Genomic DNA, 12176 nt, shown 5'->3' on the forward strand with positions numbered 1-12176 from the left:
ATCTCATGAACAAATTTGTGATGGAAGGAAAGTCATTTTTCCAGATAAGTGTTCTTTTACAAGGTCAACTGAGGTCAAATGTACACAGTGATTGAAGATCAAAATTTAATCCCTCAAAATTTTTTTTGAAATAATGCAGTAACTTTATTTTCAAGGATTTATGCATTCTGTATCTTCCTCTATTCTCAGTTTAATGTTTGGAATTTTTTTTTTTTATGTAAGTCTTAATTAATTGTCATGATTGTAGGAAGATTGACAATCTCAGCCAGGCGCGGTCCTCCCTGGAGCAAACAAAACTGGACATGGAGCAGAAAATCCGGAATCTGGAATACAATCTCAGCGAGGAGGCGGAAATGAAAAAGAATGCTGAGACGCTGCTCGCCAAGACCAAGGAACAGCTGGCTCGCAAAGAGGAGCAATTCACAAAGTAAGTAGTATACTGATAAATATAGACCAAGGAACAGCTGGCTCACAAAGAGGAGCAATTCACAAAGTAAGTAATAATCTACACTGGTAGGACCTTAGCTCATTAACTGTATTTTATAAGTGTATGTGGTATACACTTTCAAATAATGCATCTTGGATGCTTGCTGCTATTCATGATTCAGATGGTGCATCTGACCTACATTTCACAATGAAAGGTGAAGATAACGAAAAGTGATCAATCTCATAATTCCTTTAAGCAATACAAAATAGATAGTTGGGCAAACACGGACCCCTGGACATACCAGAGGTGGGATAAGGTGCCTAGGAGGAGTAAGCATCTCCTGTTGACTGGTCACACCCGCCGTGAGCCCTATATCCTGATCAAGTAAACGGAGTTATCCGTAGTCAAAATCAGCCTGCCAAGAACGGCCTAACAATCGGTATGAAACACGTCAGACAGCATTTGACCCAATGATAGGTTGTATTGATGAACTAGATCGTTATAACGACCAGAGAACTTGCAAAATGCTGACTTTAATTGAGACAGTTGAAACCCCTGTACCATCAACTTGTTTGTCAGTAGCTTGCCTCGATTTAAAAACTGACTATACGCAGAACAAGCTCTTGCGTATTGAATCAGTTGGAGATATAAATAATGAAAATAATAATATTTATTTATATAGCGCCCTATATGACTATAAATAACCACTCTAAAGTGCTGCACACAATACAAATGATACAGCATGTTATAAACGTAGTAAAAGGAAATCATAATAGCATTAAGGCAGATAATATCAAAACAATGCTAGAAAAACATCAATAGTGTGATTAGAAGTAAAATTACTAAAATCTAAAACATGATATGCATGAAAAAAGTTCCATGCCGTACAATCAAATGATAAAAAATACAATAGTTGAAATAAATATACAATTATACACTTGAAAAAGTCATGTTAAAATGAGGGTAAAGAAACCATAGAGATTTAACCACCTATAATACTAATAGTATGCAAGTCTAAAAAGATGTGTTTTTAAATGTTTTTTAAAAGTGTTCAAATTCTGACAACGGCGAAGGGTATCGGGCACCATATAAACACCATATGCAGGTGATAATGGAATATTGCTACATAAATATAGAAAGTTGACGATGGAGAAGCTGAAATCATCCCGTTTGTCATATAGTTGAGTTGTCAGTTTGCCGTTAATATGAGTGAAAAATTCTCATCGGAACGTAAAACAAACATTTTATGGATGAGTAATCAGATTTAACAGTATCATCTACATTGTTCAGACTAGCATGACTGCATGATGCGATAGTGGATGAACATCTTTTACTAAATCAGATTTGGATTCTGCATCTGACCTACCATTTTATTTACAACAGGGACATTAACATAAATAGATCATGTTAGTGGCTGACCACACACTGCCAATCTGACAAACATACTTCTCTTTCCCCGCTTATTTTGCCTCACTCAGTGAGTTCCACCATCTTCTTCGAGCCTGGTTTAATAATGTCATTATCTTGTGTTTTAGTGAGCTGGAAGCAAAACAGAAGACAGAACTCCAGATGCGAAACCTCCAACTGGATCTAAGAACAGCAAACAACAGCATCAAACAGGTACTAAACATTAACCTTAGGCAAATACTGTAACCTTAGGCAAATACTAATACTGTAACCTTAGGCAAATACTGTAACCTTAGAGAAATACTGTAACCTTAGAAAATTAACCTTAGGCTAATACTGTAACCTTAGGCAAATACTGTAACCTTAGAGAAATAATGTATCCTTAGGCAGAGATTTATAGCTCTCTGGTCTGCCCCAATATTTTTCCAGAGAGCTTCTGATCTGCAGATATACCTTAGGCTGATACTGTAATGTTAGGTTCATCCTGTAACCATACTTTAAATATGTAACCATACATGTAGATTAATACTGCAACCTTAGGCTAATACTGTAACCTTAGGCTAATACTGTAACATTAGACAAATACTCTAATCTTATGCTAATACTGTAACATTAGACAAATACTCTAATCATAGGCTAATACTGTAACCTTAGGCAAATACTGTAACCTTAGAGAAATACTGTAACCTTAGGCAAATACTGTAACCTTAGAGAAATACTGTAACCTTAGGCTAATACTGTAACCTTAGAGAAATACTGTAACCTTAGGCAAATACTGTAACCTTAGAGAAATACTGTAACCGTAGGCTAATACTTTAACATTAGGCAAATACTGTAACCTTAGGCTCATGTTTAGCAGGAAAGTCATACTGTATCATCTTCCATCATTTTTTTTAGTTGGATGATGAGAAGTCGGATCTTCAGCGACAACTCCAGAACGAGAAGAGTGCTCGACAACTCCAGGAACAGTTTAACGAGGACCAGCAAAAGATCCAGCAGGCTCTGCACTCGGAGCAGATCAAGTCCGAAGCTCAGAAGGTCAGTAGGCTCTCTGTTGTGTTAGTGTTGCCATGGAGATTTATAGACATGCATCAGTGAATGGATGCTCGATTGCAGGCTGTTCAAACTAATGATTTAATTTAATAAGTTTTCTCTCTCTGTCAATTGTTCCCAGCGTATGAATGTGTAAACTACCTGTACACACTGTCGGTTGTACCGATGGATAAACTCTGAATTTTAGGACCACTAATTTTTCCCATTGAAATCATTTAACAATAAGCATTTTCTGTACATGAATGTATTAATTTGCCGTGTCAGCAGAAATGAAGTCTGTGCTTGTTAGCAGGAATTTGATATCGTGTTTTTACAACTCTTTATTGACCCAGAAAAATGAACATTTTGTGTTGTACTTGATTTAGCAGATTTAAGTTTCTTCCACCAAACATGCTCAAAAGAAAACATTTCACCAAATATTAAAAGAAAACATTGTTATTTGCCAAATATTAAAAAACATTGTTAATTGCCAAATATTTAAAAAACATTGTTACATATGTATTTGCCAAATATTAAAAAACATTGTTATTCGCCAAATTCTAAAAGAAAACATCGTCATTCGTCAAATTCAGTACATTTGCAGTTATTCATGTTCATTTTCATCCCGCAGCAGATTTCTTGTATACATTTACAGTTATATCATAATTATTTTCATCTGCAGCAGATTTCTTGTATACATTTACAGTTATATCATAATTATTTTCGTCTGCAGCAGATTTCTTTACATTTACAGTTATAGCATAATTATTTTCATCTGCAGCAGAATACATGTATATATACATTGTCACACTAAATGGCTAACCATCACAGCTGGTAAATTAATGTTTATCAATGAGCAGAAAATTCTTAAATTAATATTATGTTGATATGCCATTAGAATTAGTTTACATTGGAGAATCAGATTTAATCTCGTAGGTTCACATTTGTTCCAGGATGTTGAACTAGCTGATGATGAAGATGTAAGCATTTTAATTGTTTCTTGTTGCCTTTCCGGGGGTACATGTACAACATGTCTGCTTTCTATCGGTGTCGGTCGTTTTAATCCTTCTCGTCTTGTAATCAATCTTTCTTGCTTCTGAGTCTTATATGGTTTTGCGATGCTCTCTTTGATGTCGAGCTCGCACCGGCATTGATGTATAGATACAGGGCTTTCCTCTGACTGATTGATGTATAGATACGGGGCTTTCCTCTGACTGATTGATGTATAGATACGGGGCTTTCCTCTGACTGATTGATGTATAGATACGGGGCTTTCCTCTGACTGATTGATGCATAGATACGGGGCTTTCCTCTGACTGATTGATGCATAGATACGGGGCTTTCCTCTGACTGATTGATGCATAGATACGGGGCTTTCCTCTGACTGATTGATGTATAGATACGGGGCTTTCCTCTGACTGATTGATGCATAGATACGGGGCTTTCCTCTGACTGATTGATGCATAGATACGGGGCTTTCCTCTGACTGATTGATGTATAGATACGGGCTTTCCTCTGACTGATTGATGTATAGATACGGGGCTTTACTCTGACTGATTGATATATAAATACGGGGCTTTCCTCTGACTGATTGCTTGATTTTCAGTATTGTACATGATCTAACTAGTATTGTAAATCTGTTTGTTTTTGTTTCGTGGTGGTGCTGGTAGAGAATATTAAATTCTTTTCACATATTTCACCTATGTATCAACTAGAGAGTTACTGACACTAATACGAATTATTATGTAAACTCTAAACACTGAATGTTACAATTTCAAATGAATACTAACTTTTACACGTTTACGCACGGGACTGGGAAACTTCTGACACTTGTTCTGTGATTACAGTCAGATGCAGAAAACAAATTAGAGGTAGCTGACGAAGACAGGAAGTCAGCCAACGAATTATTGAGGAAGTTACGAGCCGAGAACACGGCCTTCAAGGTGAGATATACGTGACAACAATGAATTAGTGAGGAAGTTACGAGCTGAGAACACGGCCTTTAAAGACCCAACTTTAAGTTAACACCCTAAATTGTTAGCCGTCTGTCAATCAAACATTTAACAATAGATCTCAGGTGGAGTGACATCTGTAGAGACTGTGGTCTGGAGGGACCCCATAGAGGTGTTTTGATAATAGTAACAGCCAGTACCTACTGGCATTCTTTAGATCTTGAGAAAGACCTGTATTCTAGAGTTTTGATAGCACTGACCTGTCTACAACTGCTATTTTCTCGTAATTCAATTGTTTTTAAAAAGACCCCTGAACAACGCAATTTTAACATAATTGTAGTTTCCCCCTCTATATACATGTATTATAAATTACACAGTTAGAAATCAAACAATAATTTGCCCATTATCAGTTTATGATAGTTCTATATTTATAAAAGAAATGAGGGCTAAGGGGAGACCTTGGATTGTGTTATTACACAATTTAAAGTCTGTAAAACCACTTTGTGGTATCAGATTTTCTCAGGTTGAACAAGAGAACAAGTTGAACTTGTTTATAGGGTTTTTATTTCTCTCTCAAGATTAACGAGGGTAGAGTTACCTGCCCTTGTACTGAACATTCATGGAGGATATGGATTCATGTTGTGTTTTTTTTTCAATTCTGAAATTGACGAATTTTGAAAAGCTACAGTACTGATTTTAAAGTTTATAGTAATTTTTTACAGTTGGAGATCGAGAAACAAAGGACTCGACACCGAGATGAAGTCGGCATGTTGTCAACGGAAACCGAAGAGTTACAGGGTAAGATTGAGGAGCTGAAAAACGAGATCCGTCTGAATGAAGAGGCTTTGTCTCATGCCACCATCCAATATAACCTACAGACCAGCAACCTCAGGACAGAGATCTCCGTCATCAACTCCGTGCTGGAGAAGGAGAAGGCTTCCAAAGATAAGCTAGAGGCCGAGGTACGTAACTAAATTTGAAAAAGTTATCTAATGAGAGAGACACTTATCTAATGATAGAGACAGTTATCTAATGAGAGAGACAGTTATCTAATGATAGACACAGTTATCTAATGAAAGAGACAGTTATCTAATGATAGAAACAGTTATTTAATGATAGACACAGTTATCTAATGAGAGAGACAGTTATCTAATGATAGACACAGTTATTTAATGATAGACACAGTTATCTAATGATAGACACAGTTATCTAATGATAGACACAGTTATCTAATGATAGAGACAGTTATCTAATGATAGACACAGTTATCTAATAAGAGAGACATTTATCTAATGAGACAGACAGTTATCTAATGAGAGAGACAGTTATCTAATGATAGACACAGTTATTTAATGATAGACACAGTTATCTAATGAGACAGACAGTTATCTAATGAGACAGACAGTTATCTAATGAGAGAGACAGTTATCTAATGATAGACACAGTTATCTAATAAGAGAGACAGTTATCTAATGAGAGAGACAGTTATCTAATGAGAGACAGTTATTTAATGAGAGAGTTATCTAATGAGAGACAGTTATCTAATGAGAGAGACAGTTATCTAATGATAGAGACAGTTATCTAATGATAGAGACAGTTATCTAATGGGAGAGACAGTTATCTAATGATAGACACAGTTATCTAATGAGAGAGACAGTTATCTAATGATAGACACAGTTATCTAATGATAGACAGTTATCTAATGATAGACACAGTTATCTAATGAGAGAGACAGTTATCTAATGATAGACACAGTTATTTAATGAGAGAGACAGTTATCTAATGATGGAGACAGTTATCTAATGAGAGAGACAGTTATCTAATGGGAGAGACAGTTATCTAATGATAGAGACAGTTACCTAATGAGAGAGACAGTTATTTAATGAGAGAGACAGTTATCTAATGAGAGAGACAGTTATCTAATGATAGACACAGTTATCTAATGATAGACACAGTTATCTAATGAGAGAGACAGTTATCTAATGATAGACACAGTTATCTAATGAGAGAGACAGTTATCTAATGAAGTTATCTAATGAGAGAGACAGTTATCTAATGAGAGAGACAGTTATCTAATGATAGACACAGTTATCTGATGAGAGACACAGTTATCTAATGAGAGAGACAGTTATCTAATGAGAGAGAGTTATCTAATGATAGACATAGTTATCTAATGAGAGACACAGTTATCTAATAAGAGACACAGTTATCTAATGAGAGAGACAGTTATCTAATGAGAGACAGTTATTTAATGATAGAGACAGTTATCTAATGAGAGACAGTTATCTAATGATAGAGACAGTTATCTAATGAGAGAGACAGTTATCTAATGAGAGAGACAGTTATCTAATGATAGACACAGTTATCTAATGATAGACACAGTTATCTAATAAGAGAGACAGTTATCTAATGAGAGACACAGTTATTTAATGAGAGACACAGTTATTTAATGAGAGAGACAGTTATCTAATGATAGAGACAGTTATCTAATGATAGAGACAGTTATCTAATGAGAGACACAGTTATCTAATGATAGAGACAGTTATCTAATAAGAGAGACAGTTATCTAATGAGAGAGACAGTTATCTAATGAGAGACAGTTATCTAATGATAGAGACAGTTATCTAATGATAGAGACAGTTATCTAATGAGAGAGACAGTTATCTAATGAGAGACAGTTATCTAATGAGAGACAGTTATCTAGTGATAGAGACAGTTATTTAATGAGAGAGATGGTTATCTAATGAGAGACACGGTTATCTAATGATAGACACAGTTATCTAATGATAGACACAGTTATCTAATGATAGACACAGTTATCTAATAAGAGAGACAGTTATCTAATGATCAACACAGTTATCTAATGAGAGAGACAGTTATCTAATGATAGACACAGTTATCTAAATAAATCATAGACACAGTTATCTAATGATAGACACAGTTATCTAATGAGAGAGACAGTTATTTAATGAGAGAGACAGTTATCTAATGATAGACACAGTTATCTAATGAGAGAGACAGTTATCTAATGATAGACACAGTTATCTAATGATAGACACAGTTATCTAATGATAGACACAGTTATCTAATAAGAGACACAGTTATTTAATGAGAGAGACAGTTATCTAATGATAGACACAGTTATCTAATGAGAGAGACAGTTATCTAATGATAGACACAGTTATCTAATGATAGACATAGTTATCTAATTATAGACACAGTTATCTAATGAAAGAGACAGTTATCTAATGAGAGAGACAGTTATCTAATGAGAGAGACAGTTATCTAATGAGAGAGACAGTTATCTAATGATAGACACAGTTATCTAATAAGAGAGACAGTTATCTAATGATAGACATAGTTATCTAATGATAGACACAGTTATCTAATGATAGACACAGTTATCTAATGATAGAAACAGTTATCTAATGAGAGAGACAGTTATTTAATGAGAGAGACAGTTATCTAATGATAGACACAGTTATTTAATGATAGACACAGTTATCTAATAAGAGAGACAGTTATCTAATGATAGAAACAGTTATTTAATGATAGACACAGTTATCTAATAAGAGAGACAGTTATCTAATGATAGACATAGTTATCTAATGATAGACACAGTTATCTAATGATAGAAACAGTTATCTAATGATAGACACAGTTATCTAATGATAGAGATAGTTATCTAATGATAGACATAGTTATCTAATGAGAGAGACAGTTATTTAATGAGAGAGACAGTTATCTAATGATAGACACAGTTTTCTAATGATAGAAACAGTTATCTAATGAGAGAGACAGTTATTTAATGAGAGAGACAGTAATCTAATGATAGACATAGTTATCTAATGAAAGAGACAGTTATTTAATGAGAGACAGTTATCTAATGAAAGAGACAGTTATTTAATGAGAGAGACACAGCTATTTAATGATTGAGACAGAGCTATTTAATGATTGAGACAGAGCTATGCCATCTATTGTTCATTGCTGCTACCACATTTTGACAATCTTAATCATATCTATATATTTTTTTTTTTTTACAAAGATGCCTTTCTATGACTGAGTAGAATATTTACCTGTTGAGTCTGGTTCTGTTAGACATAAATAATCAATATGTATTTTATATTTTGAGAATGATAAAGTTATTCACAGATTACTTACATTATCAATATTTTCTGTGTATGTCAGAACGAATGCACAATATAGCTTGTTTCATTTCCTCCTGAACAGTTGTCGTCTCTAAAGACACGGTACCATTCCAGTTCTCTTGAGCTTGACAAATCGGAGCAGGCCAGAAACGAAGCAGAAAGGTAGATAAACATTCTGTATACAGAGTTATTTACACCTCACAGGTAGATAAACATTCTGTATACAGAGTTATTTACACCTCACAGGTAGATAAACATTCTGTATACAGTTATTTACACCTCACAGGTTAATAAACATTATGTCTACAGTTATTTACACCTCACAGGTAGATAAACATTCATTAGTTATTTACACCTCACAGGTAGATAAACATTCTGTATACAGTTATTTACACCTCACAGGTAGATAAACATTCATTAGTTATTTACACCTCACAGGTAGATAAACATTCTGTATACAGTTATTTACACCTCACAGGTAGATAGCTATACGAGGGTTGTTTGATATGTAATGTGTATTGTTCCACAGCGCGATATTGCTTTGCACGATTTCGTTGATGATGATACTCCTTAATAGCTCTATTCAATACCTTTCCAACGGTATAAACACGAGCCTTCAGCTCCACATAGTTTTGAACTTATAGTTATGTCAATAGAGCCAGTCGTTGACCATTGTTGTAAAAATGGTTGGGGAACGGGTTGAGAATATTGAAGAAATTAGAGCTTCTAAATATAAAAGTTCACACAAAATTTGGTCATTTGGTAATGCAGATTTTTATTGAATTGGGGGAAGTTGATGGGTCTGATAAGGTATCTTATGAGACAGTTCGTAGGTGGAGAAAGAAATTTCTGACTGGCACAGAGTGTGTCAAAGATGCAGCAAAATCTGACCGACCTGTGACTAACAGGCAAGGCAAATGTCACAAAAGTCAGGGAAATAATTGAAAGTGATGGCAGATACACGATTCGTGATATTGCCGAAGCTGTTGGCATATCACTATCGCGGGTGCATTTCATTTTGAAGCGTATTTTGAAAGGGAGGTGAGAAAGAAATGACTGTGGTGAAAATCAAATGGGGGCAGAGATTTCCCCGTGTGTGGTATGTGTATGTAGGAATTTTAGGAGTAAATGAATCAGTATTAGTAATGTATATAAATCTTTAAAAATTTTCCTGTATACAATAAGATTATATTAAGAGAAAGAAATTATTTTGGTTTTGTGTTGTAAAGAGTTTTGATGCGTTTGACTTTTACACACTACCGTCTGATTCAGGCGACTACAACACGACAAGGAGGAAATGTCCAGGCAGCTGGAAACCAAAGACAAAGAAGTGTCCAGTCTGAAGGACAATATACAGGGCCTGCTGCATCGCATTACAAACCTAGAGAATAAACTCAACCTCACTGAGAATGAGGTAAACTTCTGTCAATATTATGTAAAGTTCAGTCAATATTATGTAAAGTTCAGTCAATATCATGTAAAGTTCAGTCAATATAGAATGATGCGACACTCAGTCAATAAAGATTGAGGTGATGTTCAGTCAGTATGGAATATGTTAAATAGGAAAATGTTTTAGGTTGAAATAAATATCAGTAATATTAATATATAAATGATTGAACTTCCATTATGATTATAGTTTATGAACTCTAAACTTTACTTGGGAGTTGAATTAGGCATGAGAGTTCCTGGATTTTCAAAACTAGGTGACCCTGATATACTTCCCAGTGCACGACTCCCATACAGGGTGTGTAAAGCTTACCAGTGCTTCAAATTTTATCTGATTTTCAAATATTTGTACTGCCCTACCAGGGATTTTTTTAGGGTCTGTCGGGGGCCGAAATAAGGCCACGTTCCCAATGCTAAAAAACAGGTATTTTTCCCAATTTTTACTTTGAAATTCCCAAACAATATAAACAAATCAAAGCAGGATAGCCTTATTATTCATAATTATATCTCCTTCACAGGCCCGCAGATTACAATTTTGCTTTTAAGCAGACCTACATTTTATGGCCTCTGCTTCTTTGAATGAGATAAGCTTTGACCAAATGGAAAGTCAGGAGTCCAATTATACTTTAATGCCTTAATATACCTTAATGCACTCTGGTTTGGGTTTTTTCCCTACTTTTTTGTAGGGAACATTTTTCCCAATTTCAAGCAAATGTTGCTATTTTTCCCAATTGGAAAGGCCCAGACCCTTGAAATCAAGACCTTTAAAAAGTCGTTGCCTACAATAGTCTAACATCAGAAGATAGTCTTACTGAGCAAAAATCACAAATTGCAAGTCCAACACAAAGAGCTCAATGATTAGATTCAGTCCACATGAATTTTTACTCAATACATTTTACTCACATATGGTGAACACTGAAATTTAATCCTGGATCAAATTTCGACAGAATGAAATAACATGATCAGCTCAACCTGTAAATATCATAATTTAAATAAGAATCAGGAATCGTCACACAAAGAAGTCCTTTGACATGGTCATGGGAAAGAGTCGGAAGTAAGAAGGGGAAGTAACTGACATTCTGCAGTGAAAAGAAGGGGAAATAACTGACATTGTTATTTTTATTGTAGTTACACAAGACGGAGGCCTTACTGCTGGAGAAGAATAACACACTTAACAAAGCCCAGAAGGACCTGGACTTCCTACAGAGCGCCCACATCGCGTCCGAGGAGAAGTGTCACACGGAAATGGTACGCTATCAGAATATTTTCGACTGTTCGGAAATAATCACATAATCACAGAATATTCTTCTCTGTTCAGAAATAATCACAAAATATTCTTCTCTGTTCAGAAATAATCACAGAATATTCTTCTCTGTTTAGATATAATTACAAATAATGTAACGATGATCATTGTAGTTATGTGTAGTTATTGTGACATATCTAGCAGACATGTGTCCTAGTTATGTATAACTATTGTAACACGTCTAGCAGTCCTGTGTAGTAAATAATCATGATCCTGTAGCGAAATATCGATCAACTTGTCTTCCTATTACGACTTTTTTCAGGAGCTGCATAACAAATTACAAACAAAGTTAGATCAGCTACAGGAACGGTAAGTTGAATTTCACAAATCATTGGGGGGGGGGGGTTACAAGAAAATAAAGGCTGTGATGGAGTTTTACCTTCTATATAGTTTAGTCATCGGCTTACACAATGAAGACCACACTTGTATCTTGTTTGACGTCCCTCTAGAGAATTCTTCTT

At 35.0% G+C, this 12176-nt stretch overlaps 1 protein-coding gene across 14 annotated transcripts in view; it reads left to right on the forward strand.

Annotated features, from left to right (window-relative positions):
- LOC125677925 (ankyrin repeat domain-containing protein 26-like) overlaps positions 1–12176 on the forward strand; it is a 101396-nt gene that overhangs the window by 63677 nt on the left and 25543 nt on the right. For all 14 annotated transcript variants that reach the window (XM_056145168.1, XM_056145169.1, XM_056145172.1 and 11 more), the window contains 10 exons: positions 248–427; positions 1963–2047; positions 2732–2872; positions 3820–3846; positions 4714–4809; positions 5541–5780; positions 9049–9128; positions 10239–10380; positions 11541–11660; positions 11978–12024. In XM_056145168.1, the coding sequence (XP_056001143.1) occupies positions 248–427; positions 1963–2047; positions 2732–2872; positions 3820–3846; positions 4714–4809; positions 5541–5780; positions 9049–9128; positions 10239–10380; positions 11541–11660; positions 11978–12024 (1158 nt within the window). The remainder of the gene's footprint in view (positions 1–247; positions 428–1962; positions 2048–2731; positions 2873–3819; positions 3847–4713; positions 4810–5540; positions 5781–9048; positions 9129–10238; positions 10381–11540; positions 11661–11977; positions 12025–12176) is intronic.

This window comes from Ostrea edulis, chromosome 7 (genome assembly GCF_947568905.1).
Source record: "Ostrea edulis chromosome 7, xbOstEdul1.1, whole genome shotgun sequence".
NCBI classification, from domain to species: Eukaryota; Metazoa; Mollusca; class Bivalvia; order Ostreida; family Ostreidae; genus Ostrea; species Ostrea edulis.